This window comes from Coturnix japonica, chromosome 7 (assembly GCF_054131305.1).
Source record: "Coturnix japonica strain WE chromosome 7, WE-NBRP24, whole genome shotgun sequence".
Lineage (NCBI taxonomy): Eukaryota > Metazoa > Chordata > Aves > Galliformes > Phasianidae > Coturnix > Coturnix japonica.
This window is the reverse complement of record NC_140669.1, coordinates 32386549-32401912: the sequence shown is the minus strand read 5'-3', so window position 1 is coordinate 32401912 and position 15364 is coordinate 32386549. Positions and strand designations below refer to the sequence as shown.

General features: G+C 41.1%; 1 protein-coding gene and 2 pseudogenes across 4 annotated transcripts in view; all 3 read left to right on the top strand.

Moving 5' to 3' along the window:
* The window catches only part of LOC107316373 (UDP-glucuronosyltransferase 1A1-like), a 54961-nt gene that overhangs the window by 8622 nt on the left and 30975 nt on the right, over positions 1–15364 (top strand). The window contains exon 1 of one of the 3 annotated variants that reach the window (XM_015867714.3): positions 10539–11453. The exons of 1 other annotated variant lie outside the window; for it this stretch is intronic. In XM_015867714.3, coding sequence (XP_015723200.2) covers positions 10587–11453 — 867 coding nt within the window. In that variant the 5' untranslated portion in view covers positions 10539–10586. Of the gene's footprint in view, positions 1–10538; positions 11454–14146; positions 15057–15364 lie in introns of those variants that run through there. One more of the 3 variants, XM_015867722.3, reaches the window with a different exon arrangement.
* On the top strand, positions 395–5421 carry LOC146760155 (UDP-glucuronosyltransferase 1A9 pseudogene; annotated as a pseudogene). Its single transcript, XR_014948142.1, has 2 exons — positions 395–3308; positions 5413–5421. The product of XR_014948142.1 is annotated as a UDP-glucuronosyltransferase 1A9 pseudogene (transcript).
* LOC146760154 (UDP-glucuronosyltransferase 1A9 pseudogene) lies at positions 8301–10203 on the top strand (annotated as a pseudogene).

Below are 15364 nucleotides of genomic sequence, written 5' to 3'. Positions count from 1 at the left end.
TTTAGTAAGTTCCTTGTGAACATCGCTGAGTCAGATCAAACATAATCTAATTTCAAACATTTTCTTGTTTTTGAGTCAAGAAACCAGCACTTCAGAGTTTCAGTTTTTTTGAGCTACCATGGCATGTTCTTGTGGATTGCTTGGCAGAAGTCTTTTATATCCTTCTATGTGCTTTTATATCCAGAAGTTGATGGTCAGATGATAATTTTGGAGGTTTTTTCTAACCTTGGTGATTCTTGCGTTCTATGGTGGGTGAGGCCTTTAAAACAGGCTTACAAAGTAAGGCTCTGTGGTCACAACATTTCCTGTTTCAGTATTCTACTGGCTCAGTTCACTAGTACCAGGGTGTGTTTTGGCAGGTAATGCAAACATCCTAATGATGGCGATGCCACCAACAGCTGCCCTGCTTCCCTGTTTTCCCTCTCAGGTTTTCCCTGAGTCGTGGTGTGGTTTTGTAAACAGCCACTTCTTGACTTGGATATTGTCATGGATCTCCCATTTCCTGGCAAGGCTTGAAAATAAGAAAGTAGGCTAAAGGCACAGAAGGAGGAAGACCTCACTGGTGTTGTAGAGCCTTAAGGTCTGAAGATCCGCACAGCACGATACAAACATGTATGATTGTAGACAGCATCTGCCTTGTCAACTACCCCTATACATAGGTTTCCTGGAAAATAATGCCTCCTATGTATTTCAGTGTAGATACAAATGGCACAATAGCAGTCAGAGCAAATTGTCTGCTACAAAACACTGTTCTTCAGCACAGTGGCCACCATTGGTGGATTTGCATGGATGAGCTAGCTGATTGAGACCCTGTTCATTCTGTGGTGTGGCACATGTGCAAGGCCATGGAGAACATGGTTCATCTTCCATGTTGCTGTTGCCACTGCAGAAATGCGAGACACACGACCTCACTGAGCCACCTTCTGTTGTTTTGTCTCTGTAATAGTTTGGCAAGTGTTGATGAATGTCACTGGGTGCCATTATTTCCACATGAAGTTAACTGAGTACACATATAAATTTTCACTGGGACCAGTAGTTGCTTAATCACTGGGAAATTTACAACCCTGGAGGTTCTAAACTCATAGTACTCATAAACTTAGTCAGTACTGAGTTGAACCCACAGAGACCTTGAACTTGCAACCGTATGAGTTAGAATCATGTTCTTAACAGGCTCATGTTATCTGCAGTTCAGTGGTGAACTTCTGTTTCGCAATGCAGCTTAATAACTGATGAGAGGTTAGTGAGAAGTTTTATGCATAGATGGGGAAAGATTTTCAGTTGGCTAATTCTTTGAAATAGGCAGCTGTCTTCCAATGGGAAAGAAAAATCTCACTTGTCCAAATTAAGTGTTATAGTTCTTCAACAAACAGCACAGTAACTTCAGCACAGATTTTTAATATGTATCTTTACTGTAAGATATACTTCAGTGATCAATTTGCCTTAGTTTGGTTTGAAAAGAAAAGGCTTGTTATTCCTTGTGGTGTTTCTGGCCATCCATGTGGATGCATCTCAGCTGTGGGTTCCCAAGTTCCCTGGATTGTGATGTCAATAAATGTCCAAGTTCAGATTCTTCTATCCTAAAGAACTCTATCAGCTGCACAGTCCACATACAGTCTCCATGTGGGTGCTCATCCCACTTGCCAATATGTCAGACATCCTGTTATCAAAAGAAGTTTCCTTTGGGTCCTGGGACATTGGTTTAAGGCTTGGAGTTATGTGATCTGCACCCACCACCGATTTATCAATGGTCTCCATTGGGATGCCAAGATACCAGTCCTCTTACAGCCCAACTTCTCTTCGATTACTGAAAGAACAGCAAGAACAGGAAAACCCCTTGAAAGGTGCATTAACTTGAGGCAGATATTTTGTGCATGATGGGAGAGGAATCCTTACACAGAATGAAAGTATCACACAGGTCTGTGACAGAATTTTCCACTCTGGGACAGTTTTCTGTTGCCGAAATTCCTGCCTTCCAATTTGTAGGTACACTTATAACTAGGAGTTGTTTTCATCAGACTTACCTTCCTTTGTCCTGACCAAGAGGTGGGAGAAGACACACCAGCGTTCAAGAGTTAAGTCTGTAGAAATCTAATTTCTAGGTTGAGGAGATCATTCTCTGTTAAGCACTGAGGACTTCTAATGACTCAGCATAGGTAAGGCTCACTATGTTTGACTTCCCCAGTAATTTTAATAAAGCAACAGCATTATTCACTGGTTGGCGTGCAGTGATGAAGGCAGTAAATCATTAACTAGAAGATAAAAAGATAATCACAATTTAACACAACTCAGTAGATAAATCCATACACTTCCTGCAAAAACATATTCAAGCTACAGCCTGGAGAAGGAGAAGGAGAAGGAGAAGGAGAAGGAGAAGGAGAAGGAGAAGGAGAAGGAGAAGGAGAAGGAGGAGGCCACGCTTTCACAGTCTGTCCTCTACCCACAAGAAAATGACATTGCAGCTTTGCTCTCCACTTACTGCCTGGATTTTTATCCTCCTCATTCCTGGCCTGTCTGAAGGAGGGAAACTCCTGGTGGTGCCCATGGTTGGAAGTCACTGGCTAAGCATGAAGGAAGTAGTTCAAAAGCTCGCCGAGAGAGGACATGAAGTGGTGGTGCTTAAACCAGAAGTGAGCTGGCATACGGGAGAGACAGAAGAGCATGCATACACTGTGAAAACATACCCAGGATCCACCAAATTAGAAGAACTGGATGATGCCTTTCAGTTGTTTGTTGCTACTAGTCTCAAGGGTCTGCCTTTCCCAGAGAATGTTCTTACACTGTACAACATCTCAACACATGTTTTTGAAACCTTCTTTCTTCAGTGCAGGGAACTCTTCGACAGCACAGAAACACTGCATTACTTGAATCAAAGCGGCTTTGATGCAATCCTCACAGACCCTATTTTTATGTGCGGAGCGACACTTGCCAATTACCTTTCACTTCCATCTGTGTTCTTCATGAGAGGATTACCTTGCAATCTGCACTTTGAAGCAGCACAGTGTCCAAGCCCTTTGTCATATATCCCGAGAACTTTTTCATTCAGCTCAGACCGCATGACATTTTTCGAGAGAGTGGAAAATACTCTGATTGCACTCGTGGAGCTCTTTTACTGTCATGGTTACTATAGAGCTGCGATACAGCTTTCTTCTGAAGTTCTTCAAAGAGATGTATCTCTCATAGACCTCCTGAACTCTGCTTCTGTTTCAATAATGAGGTTTGACTTTGTGTTTGAGTATCCCAGACCAGTGATGCCCAATATGGTCTTTATTGGAGGTATAAACTGTGCTCGGAAGAAACCGTTGCCTAAGGTATGTTTGTTTTCTCAAATTACACATTTTCCAAAGCAATGTAATTTTGTGGTTTGTGGATGTTTAATGGTCTTGATAGTATTTGTCTTCATAAAATTTTTCAGTATATCTGGTTCTTGTCTTTTTTTTTTTCCATGGTCTGAAATGGAGGCAGGTGAGTGCTATTCAGTGTAATACTTTCAGAGCCTTCCAATGAAGTTTGTCTTCATCTTCTTTGTGTTGTCTTTACCGAATACATACTGTTAGTTGATCAGATGCAATTTTGGTTTAATCTTGGATTGTAGCATATATTTCCTTCATCAGAATGATGAAATGCATTCCACTGGTTCAATAATTAATTTTTAATTAATTTGCATTGTTTCTATTTTCATACTGGAAGTTCCCCTATGTGGCTGGTTGTTTTTTTGTTTTTTTGTTTTTTTTCTATGTGCTTCTTGACGTTGACTTTTATCAGTAAAAAAACATTTCTGCGGGAGCTTTAAATACAGTCTATCTAGTTAATAGAATTTATGGGTTTGGATGTTTATTACTAGTCACAGAGGAGGACACACATTTCTTTTCTGTGATATTTCCTCTTCATTTCTGCAGTGTGGCCACACAGTATCACTACATAATTGCACAGCAGGTTCTTTGAGTTGAATTTCTTTTCTTTCTTCATTTGTATTCTTTGATGATCTTATTCTGATTCTGCTGATCTTCACCGAGGCAAAGAAGAAGTAAGCTGATTGCGTGCATTTTATTGTGCGTTTGACTTAAGAGAGGGGTAATTAATTATTTTGGACTGAAGAGGCATCATGTCATGCTCTTACTGATTGCATGACTGAAGTCTTTTATATCCTTTTACTTACTTTTATATTCTGATGGCCTCAGGGTACTTCTTTTAAAAGGATGATAACTTCTTTTCATGTGTTTTATTCCCATTCTTCATAATGATGTTTGTCATTTTTGAGTATGAATGGTGTTTTCTGCTTTGTGTACTCATCCAGTATATCTAAAGAAAAAATGCTTGGAGTGGTGCCCAGCAGCAAGGCAATAATACATTAGTGTGTAAACATACAAAGTAAGTGATGTGATAGATAAAGATCAGTCTACATGCAGTGGGATAATCTGAGTTGATGTTCAGAAATTACATAATGTAAAAAGAATAGATGGTTCTATGAAACCCAGGATCCTGTTGTGCAGAAAGTATGAGAACAAAAAGATGGGATAACTAGGAATAGGAAAGAGAAGATAAAATAATGTCCTCTAAGCTGCCGAATGATTTTTTGGTGTATCTTCATTCTGAATTTTGTCTTATCCTGCACCTAAGAAAAGGTATTGTAGAACAGCAAAAATTATACTGGCAGGAGATATATGGTAAAATACATGATCAAGATCTACACTGTTAGAAAAAAAAACAAAAACAACAGGGGCGAACTGTTAATGACATGGGGAAGATCCATAGAAAACAGTTGTTCAGTGCTTCTTGTAGGGAAAGAACTAACAGGTACAGGGAAAAACCAGAACCTGGTTTATTGGTTTAAGAGCATAAAGGGGAAAGAGACATTTTTCTCTCTGTTATACGAGAGCTCTGGCTCCTACAGACACTAAAAAATTACAGAAGTTTGTGTAGATAAACTCCTAAAAGGATGTGTAATACAAAGACACAGAGGTTCAGAAGATCCTAGGATCACTTTTGCTGGAGCCTGGGAGGCAATTCTGTATCAGGATTTGTTACTGCTTACTCACAGAATTACCCAGTGTCCTGTGGCAGGGTTGGATAAGAAGTGCATTTGGTGTAATTGAGTGCCATTGTTCCTACCAAAAGTGGTGTGGAGAGAGGAAAGACAAGAGCCATCAGCTGTCCCTGGGCTGCATAGCATAGAAGGTGTAAGGTGGAATGATACAAAGATGGTAACAGATATTCAAAACGTTATTTATAAGGAAAACTCACCAATACGGATGCCTTCACTGGGAAATGCTGAGGCAATCTCCACCAGGGAGCAATCTCCAAGAGATGCTGCCTTAGTTGTGGTCAGCCCTTAAATGAAGTCTAGAGGAGGTGGAGTCAAGCTCCATCCCTTCTGGGAGCACAGCTAAATTTCTCTCACCTGTGCTCCCACAGCTGACCTGACACTTGTCTCGGTTGATTAATCAGAGGTTCAGGCTGTGATTACCAATTTCCCATACAGAAGACACGAGGCTGTGATGGTGGGGGCCAAAGGCAAATACATGAGGAACACAATAAAAATGTACACTACCTTACACGCTTGCTTTCCTCGGAGAGAGCACTACAGTGAAGGCCACTTACCTGACCTATTGCTTACTGAACTGAACCAAGAATTGGAGAATTCATTTTATATTCCAGATTGAGATGCAATATGAGATTTGGAAATTGTTTACATGGTTAATCAGTAATCTCAGCACTGTGCCCAGACCTCATGATAACTGTGAATTTAATGAAACAGTGCTTGTGAATGATTGACTTCTGGTGACATGCTGCTGAAACTGTCTTCTTCAGCACTTTACTTGGGGATTTTCTTTGGGTCTACAGGCCTTGAAGAGAGGACTAGCCTTACCTCTTTACTTGCAACATGGCTGCTTTTTATGATGATCTTCCATGGTGGTGGGAAACTTTTTCCTGTCCAGCGTGAAAACAATAGGTTTAGCATGAGTTCAGTAATGGAGAAGCTCAGGCAAAACAGGTACAGACTGCTTTCTGATAATCTACAAACCAGAATCAGGTATGTCGTTGACACACTGGATATGTGTCCAGTCCTTTATGCGGGACAGATGGGCTTCTGTAAGGCTCCATGGCCACAGCATTTCCAGATGCACTTTCTATTGGCTCCATTCAGTAATGCCAGGGTGGTATTTTCATCCTCTTAAAAGCTTTTTTTTTTTTTTTGAGAAGGCAGAAAATCTCAATTATGGTGGTTTTGATGGTCTCTTCTGATGCTTCTGTGCAGAGCCATAGATGCTAACCATGCTTCTTTCCCATTCATGCACTCTGGAAGAGGATCTCCAAGAGTTTTATGTGAGTGTGGTATCATTCTGGCAGTCTTGCAAGTGTCATTCTCCAGGTTGTTATGTGCAGCATTGGCCTGTGGATACAAGAGAAGGCTGTTGGTGCTTGGCTAGGCATCATCACTCTGTCCTTTAGCTTGTGAAGGCTTCTGTACTTACAGGAGAGTGTCCAAGTGACAGTCACAGGCTTAGACCTGCTTGTAGGTGGGCTGACATAAACTTGTTGAGCTAGGAAGCTGCATATCCTGCAGTTGGCCGGAAGGTCAGCAAGTAGGTCTCTTTAGGATTCCAACACTCATAAACTCCTTTTTATTTCTAACAACAGATACAAGGAGCATAACAGCATTGTTTGACAGAGCAACTTCTCAGCTACTAAGCACTGTTATTCAGCACAGTGACCACCACTGGTGGATTTACATGCATGAACTGATTGAGACCCTATTCATTTTGCGGTGTGACAGCTTTGCATGTCCATAGAGAGCATGGCTCATCTTCCATGTTGCTGTTGCCACTGCTGAAATGCAACGCCCACGGCCTCACTGAGCTAACTCCGTGATGTGACCTCTGTAAACACCTTTGCTGTATACACACTTGTATGTAAGACAGTTTCTCGTGGTGCCCCTCTGCTGCCATCTGTTGCATGACAAGGAAGCTGAATGGAATTTTGGCACAGAGGTTCACCCTCTACTGTGACATACTACCAACATTTTCTCTTAACATCCTTGGCAAACATAATAAACTTTGAGACATTGCTCTCCAGGAAGACTTCGTACAAATGTTCACTCTGACTAGCAGACATTTAATAACAGACAAGTTTACAATAGAGAAGGATCCAATCCCAGTATTCATAAATCATGTCAATCCTGAATTGTACTCACTCAGACCTTGAACTGAAATCTTTATGAGTTAGAAACATGGTGTAAAGTGAATTATGTTATTGCGGTTCAGTTTTGAACTTCTGTTTTGCTTTATAGCTTTATATCTGATAGGATGAAATGTTATAGGAAAACTTTATGGAGAGATGGGGAAAGGTTTTCAGGTGGCTACTTCTTTCAACAATGCAGGTGTAATTCAGTGGGAAATAAAATCTCAGTGGTACCAATCAGTAGTTTCAGTTATTTAAAAACAACACAGGAATTTCAACACTAAGTTTTCATATACATCTTTACTATAAGATATACTTCACTGACGAATTTGCCTTAGATAGGTTAGAAAAGAAAATGCTTATTAATCCCGGCAGTATTTCTGGACATCCATTCTGTGGATGCATTTCTGTTACAGGTTCCCAGGAACCCTAGAATATGTTGTCAGTAAATGTCCAAGTCCAGTTTCATCTATTCCAAGGAGCTCTATGAGCTGCACAAACCACATGGCAGTCTCCATGTGGGTGCTCATCCCACTTGTCAGCATGTCAGACAGCCTGCTGTCTGAAGACATTTCTGCTGGGTTTTAGGACATTGGTTTAAGGCCTGGAGTGATGGGATGTGCATCCACCATCATTTTATCAAAGGCCTTCATTGGGATGCCAAGATACCTGTCCTGTTACAGCCCGCCTTCTCTTCACTTATTGAATGAACAGCAGGAACAGGAATACTCTGGGAAAGGTGCATAAATTTGAGGCAGATATTTTTTATGTGATGGGAGAGGAATCCTTACACAGAATGGAAGTATCACACAGGTTTGTGAGAGAATTTTCTACTGTGGGACAGACCTTATGTGGCCAAAATTCCTATATTCCATTTTACTGGTAATCTGTTAAAAGGTCTAAGAGTTGTTTTCATCAGACTTGCCTTCCTTTGTCCCGACCAAGAGGTGAGAGAAGACACATCAGTGTTCAACAGGTAATTCTTTAGAAATAAAGTTATCAAGGATCTTGTTTTCCATTAAGCAATGAAGAAATGTAATGACTCAGCAAAGGTAGGGTTCGCTGTATTTGCCTTTACAAGTAATGAAAGAAAGCACCTGCATTATTCAGTGGTAGGTGTGCAGTGATAAAGGCAGTAAATCATTAACTAGAAGATAATCACAGTTAAACACAACTTAGGAGATAAATTCATCCACTTTCTACAAGAGCATATTCAGGCTACAGCCTGGAGAAGGAGAAGGAGAAGGAGACGCTTTCGCAGTCAGTATCTGCCCACAGGAAAATGACATTGCGGCTTTGCTCTCCACTTGCTGCCTGGATTTTTATCCTCCTCATTCCTGGCCTGTCTGAAGGAGGGAAACTCCTGGTGGTGCCCATGATTGGAAGCCACTGGCTAAGCATGAAGGAAGTAATTCAGAAGCTCGCCGAGAGGGGACATGAAGTTGTGGTGCTTAAACCACAAGTGAGCTGGCATACGGGAGAGACAGAAAAACATGCATACACTGTGAAAACATACCCAGTATCTACCAAGTTTGAAGAACTGGATGATGCCTTTCGGCTGTATGCTGCTACTCACCTGAAGGGTCTGCCTTTCCCATTGTATGCTTACTCACTCTACAACATCTCAACATACCTTTTTGAATCCTTCTATTCTCAATGCAGGGAACTGTTCGACAGCATGGAAACCCTGCAATACTTGAATCAAAGCGGCTTTGATGCTGTCCTCACAGACCCTCTTTTTATGTGTGGAGCTACAGTTGCTAATTACCTTTCACTTCCATTTGTGTTCCTCATGAGAGGATTACCTTGCAATCTGCACTTTGAAGCAGCGCAGAGCCCAAGCCCTCTGTCTTATGTCCCGAGAACATTTTCATTCAACTCGGACCACATGACATTTTTCCAGAGAGTGGAAAATACTCTGATTGCACTCCTGGAGCTCTTTTACTGTCATGGTTACTATAGAGCTGCAAAACAGCTTTCCTCTGAAGTTCTTCAAAGAGATGTAACTCCTCTGGACCTTCTAAACTCTGCTTCTATTTCAATAATGAGGTTTGACTTTGTGTTTGAGTATCCCAGACCAGTGATGCCCAATATGGTCTTCATTGGAGGTATGAACTGTGCTCGGAAGAAACCATTGCCTAAGGTATGTTCTTTTTCTCAAGTTACATTTTCCAAAGCAATGTCACTTCATGGCTTATGGACGTTTGGCGCTCTTGATTTTGTTGATTTAATTTCTGAGTATTGGTATTTTTTTACCCCGTGGACTGAGATGTGTGTGGATAATTTCTGTGTCAGGTCTCCACAGAGGCTTCTTTCCTCTATGCTGAACAGCCCCAGCTCTCTCAGCCTGTCCTTTCTGAAATCATTTCTGTGGCCCTTCTCTGGACACTCTCCAACAGGTCTGTGTCTCTCCTGAACTGAGGACTCCACATCTGGATGCAGTATTGTAGGTGAGACCTCACCAGTGCAGAGTAGAGGGACAGGATCCCCTCCTTTGGGCAGCAAATCTATGATTTCCCACATTTTCAGTGTGTGCTTCAGAAAACCAACTCCCACCTCTCATCACCCTATATTCATCCCTCTCTGGGAATGAGTTCTGTATAATGCATTGCTTACTTTGCTGCCTGTGTCTGACAGGGAGCTCAGAGGCTTAGTTTGCTTGTTGATGTTTTCTATGTGTGTTATCAGTGAGACTAGTAAAAGGTATCCAAGGCTCCTTTGTTGTGTCCATGAAGGTATTTGCTAGCCTTCTTTCCATTCACCTGCCCCAATCCCATCATTTAGTTGTTGCTGTTTGCTTGTTTGTTTTCTGTCTGGTCAATAAAGAATTTGTTCCTTGTATCTAATCTCAATCAACCACAACCACTCAGCTTAGTGCGCAAACTTGCTGAGGGTGCCCTCGATCCCACAGTCCACATCACAGAAAAAGGTGTTCAATTTTATCAGTCCCAGTACAGACCCCTGAGGGCAGCACTTGTCACTGATCTCCACCTGGAGGTCAAACCATTGAACGCAACTCTTTGAATGTAACTGTCCAGCCAGTGCCTTATCTGTTGACTGATTTATCCATCAAATCCATGTCTTTTCATTTCATAGACGACTGCTGTCCTAGGTCTTGTTAGTTACACTAGGAAAGAACGTGCTGACGTACTTCTAAGGTTAATGATTAAATAAATTAGAAGTACAAATGGGGGCAGCTTATTTTCAAGAACACTGTACTCCTTTCCCTGTTACATAAACAATTGTCATCAATTATTGAAGAATTAACTCAACACTTTGGTCAGTTAAATATTTCTTTCTGTAGTCAATAATTTATTTCCTGCTAAGTTAAAGCTTGCACAGACCTTCATATAAAGGACTGTGTTGGGTGTCTCCAGAACAGAACTCTACACATTACTTTCTGTGAAATGGGTCTTCAATTTCTGTGCTTTTACCAACGTGCTGGGATATTTTTTCTTCTGTCATCTTTAATCTTTGCTGAATGTGGAAAGATCCTGGTGATACCTCAGGATGGAAGTCATTGGCTCAGTATGCGACCAGTAGTAGGAAAACTCCAGCAGAATGGACATGATGTTGTTGTGCTTGTGCCGTCATCAAATTTGTTTATGAAGTCAAAGGAGCATCAAAATTATACCGTGAAAGTATATCCAATACCTTATGCAGACAACCATTTGCATCTTGTGCTCAAGTCATTTGTTAATGATCATTTTACCGAGCAATCTACATTGAATATTGTTATTACAATGTATCAAAACATGATAGACATTTTCAGGTTTTTTTTCACCGTCTGTGAGAGCCTCTTGCACAATGAAGAAATGATGCAGTATTTGAGAGAGAGCAAATTTGACGTTGTTTTCACAGATCCAATTCTGATGTGTGGACCAATACTTGCTGATTATCTTTCAATTCCTTCTGTCTACTTCTTGAGAGGATTTCCTTGTGGTATGGATACAAAAGCTACCCAGTGTCCAAGCCCTCCATCTTATGTTCCCAGACTCTTCCTAAATAATTCAGATAGCATGACATTTGCTCAACGTGTGAAAAACATGCTGGTCAATATACTGGAGCTTGTTTACTGTCAGCCCTTATTCTCTCAGTTTGAAGAGCTTGCGTATGAGGTTTTGCAAAAGAAAGTGACAGCTACAGACCTTCTAAGTCGTGGATCTATCTGGCTCATGAGATATGATTTTGCATTTGAATTCCCAAGACCAACAATGCCAAACATGGTTTTTATTGGAGGGATAAACTGTGCTCAGAAGAACAAGCTGTCTCAGGTATCGAACTTTATTTTATTCTCATTGAAAACCAAGAACAGAAATATTTAAGTATCTTACATTGAAACTTCACTAAAAACCCTTTCGCATTTAAAAATAGAAAGCTAATCAAAAATCCTGCAGGATTTGTACATGTTATTTGCTAGTATCCAGCATTCGGAATAAATCATATGCTGGCAATCCTAAGTCTTATCAAATAAGAACATTTAAGTTACATGTAAACATTATGCAAATGATGAAATGTTTTTTTTAATTGAAGCTCAAGTGAGTTGCAAATATTCCTTGCCAAAAGAACTTGGTACCTTCTGTTTCATCTAAGTTTATTATGCTATATCCATTTCCAGAAGAGCGGGCAGTACAACCATATTGCTACATAGCTCTGAAAGAGTAGCCTGAGGAACAGGCATAGGCACTGTCAGGTCTTCATCTGCTCTGTGATTTTCAGAACTGTCCATTTGGACACATTAGGTACTTGCTGCCATGCCAGGAGCATTCCATCCACATGCTTTGGTGGCTGTGGGAGCTGTGGACTCTAGGTGTTGATGTCTGACTGTAGTGAGTGCCATGAGAAGCTTGCAGGATAAAGGGCAGCCAAGTCTGTTGTTGAAGGCAGCCTTGGCATCAGTGTTGTTGAAGATTGGCGTGGACGCTTCTGTGCATGTACATTTATATACTCGTTCCCCTTTTTTATTCATTGAAAGTTATAGGACTAACATTTTAGCCATTTGCCAATTGTTTTTCTGTCCATTCAGCCAAGTAGACTGGATTACCTCTTTCCCTTTATGCCAAGGTATTGATGTAAACTGAAAAAGAAATCGAATGCACGTGAGGGTAAAAATTTGGTAAAAGTAGCAAATATATAAGCTGCAAACAGACCTAATCTCAAAAGCCTTTCAAAAGTTTATATATTCTCCTGTTTTGTAAGTTCTTTCATTAGATTTTAATCTTTTCTGGGCATGGTTGTCTTCTGTAAATTCTCATACAGGTTTTCTGGTTGAGAACTAGATCTCTGAATCCAGTTCAGATGTAGAGCCTTGAATGCCTGGAGTAACAAATCGTGTGCTGTGATCTTCTGTTGTAGATAACACCTTCCTTGTCACTTACTTATATATAAAGTTTTACTGCGGCAGATAATAACCAACAATGACTCGGCAGTTTAGATCCAAGAAGGATCTGACTCCACAGAGTTCATGGGCTGTGTCAGCCCTGAACCGAACTGACACTGACTTTGGACTCACAAGTTCATGAGCTAGAAGCACACTGGCATATGTTATCTGAGGGTCAGTGGTTCTATTTCACAATAGTTTTATACTTGATAGGCTAATAGGTTAGATGGAAGATTTATGTTTAAATGGGAACTAAAAATAAAGAGAATTTTCTGCTCAGTGGCAGATTTTCTGTGTACAAGTTTTCTTTTTTCCCTTGCACTGGTGTTCTCTAAGATGTCTAGGATGGTCCCATCCTATTTCATAAATGTGTTGGAAGTAGCCAGTGTCCTTTGCTCATACTGATATAAACTAGGAACTGACTTTAGGCAGTGTACAAGTTCAATTCAATCACACGAATGAGTAAAACTTAGGCATGTTTATTTATAACTTCACTGCCAATATGAAGGTTATAATTTGCAGAACCACATTTATATGATCAGCTGAAGGAGGCCCAGCACCATCTGAGCACCTGGGAAGTGTTCTTTTACAAACTAGTACAGTCAGAAGCCTTGGCATTACCGACAAATAGTCACCATCTCAAAGTGAGAGATGCTATGGCATGCTCATTAGCTCACTTAACAGCCATGCACAGCACCTCATCCTTAAACCATGTCTGGGAAAGGAGCAGGCAGATTAGATAAGTGACCAGATATCACCATCTGATCTATACAGGGAATGAGTCTCCACCTCCTTTCTACATCAGAGCTACAGTTATTCTGCATTGAATAAATGTTGCTGTATGAGAACAGCAAGAGATTGCAGAGTTTGTCTTCTTAGGGATTATTTCATATGTATGGACACTAGAGGAAAATAACCAGTTTTAGGAGATACAGTTCTTGCTAAAATCCAAACTTTTCCAGGCAAAGTGCAGGAGAAAGGCAGGAGTTACTCCCAGCTCCTTGCATGGCTTGTGTTCACATGCACAAATTTACTAATGCCTGCCTGTGTGAAACAGTAACTGAGTCCAAGGATAAAGCCCAGCTTAGAGCTTTCAATGTACTATTGCCCAATGACTCAGCTTATTTCAGAACAGTAGTTGTTTGCACAGAGTTACATCAATCAGCCAACACTGAGCAGAGCCGACTCACTCAGCAGCTAGCAGTCCCCTATCTCCCAGTGTAATCAGGGGCAAGAAAGGTGAATAGAAGAGATGGAGGCTGCTGCAGTTTCGGTGAGACAAGGCAGGATCTGCATTGATGGGCTGCTGATGGTAAGAAGGTCATCAGTCCATGGTAGTAGTAGGGGAAGGAGGAGGCAGAGGCATTGAATTGTTGCTGTACTGTGGGAGAGCCAAGTTTGCAACAGAAGACTCACCTTTCTCATGCTTGTACAAACACGCTTTTGAAGTCCAGAACCCATTTCAACATTCTAGAATCATTAATCTAGCATGAATCCCATTGTGTGCAAACTGCTAAACACGTGAAATAGTAAGTCCGAAGGGCAAAGGTATTATTAAAAGGCAGTGCCAAGTGATATATTTGTGTAGGTGGATCAGAGCTTCAGAAGCTTTCAAACCACCTCAGCTCATTCTTGCATGGATTCCTTTCTGTTTTGCAACATGTTGATGGCAGTGCTTCTCCCCTTCTTGTGCTGCTTGAGTACTGCTGCTGCTGGGAAGCTGCTGGTGATCCCGATGGATGGCAGTCACTGGCTCAGTATGAAACAAGTGCTGGCTGAGCTGAGCAGTAGAGGACACGAAATAGTTGTTGTAGCACCAGACAACAGTATCCTCATAGATTCTTCAGAAGATTATACGATGAAGAGGTATCCCACACCGTACAAGCTGGAAGAGATGGAAGAGCTTTTGCACACTATTAGTATGAGCAGTTTCAGTGAACAGCCTTTCCTTACCAGATTTTTGGATACTTGGGAAAATTTTAAAAAGACTTCTGCTATGTTTCAATCTGCCTGCAGCTCCTTACTACATGAAAAAGAGCTGATGAAATTTATGGAAGAAAGCAAATTTGATGCAGTCTTTACAGATCCTCTGACACCCTGTGGACAAATAGTTGCTCTGCATTTGTCTATTCCTTCCATTTTCTTCTTAAGGAATGTTCCGTGTTCTATAGACATTTATGCTGCTCAGAGCCCGAGCCCACCATCCTATGTCCCACGATTGTTTTCATTCAATACAGATCATATGACATTTCCTCAGAGGGTGAAGAACTTTCTGATCAGCATTTCGGATTATTTTACCTGCAGTATCATCTTCTCACCATTTGAAAGGCTGGCCTCAGACTTTCTCCAAAAGCCTATGACATTGACACAGCTTCTAAGTCATGGGTCTATTTGGCTGAAGAGAACTGACTTTGCATTTGACTATCCCATGCCTGTGATGCCCAGTATGGTTTTCATTGGAGGCATTAACTGTGGAAGGAAGAAGCTTTTATCTCAGGTTAGTGAGTGACTGGGAAAAGTTCTGGCAGTCATATGCATGCATGGTATGTGTGAGATCTAATGGCATTTGATATAGACATTACTTACCTAAAGGAGTAATTCAGAGTAACTGTTTTAGTATGGCCAATGCATGTGAAAAACAGCGGTGCCACTGACCAGCAGTACAAGACATGATTCCATCTTCTTTTTTTGGATCTGCCCAACACAGGGATTTTGTTCTCTGAGGGAATCACATGCTATGCTATATTTAATTCCTGCTGGCCAGGTACACAGATTTCACCTGGTCCAGGAATAAAGCATAAAAGT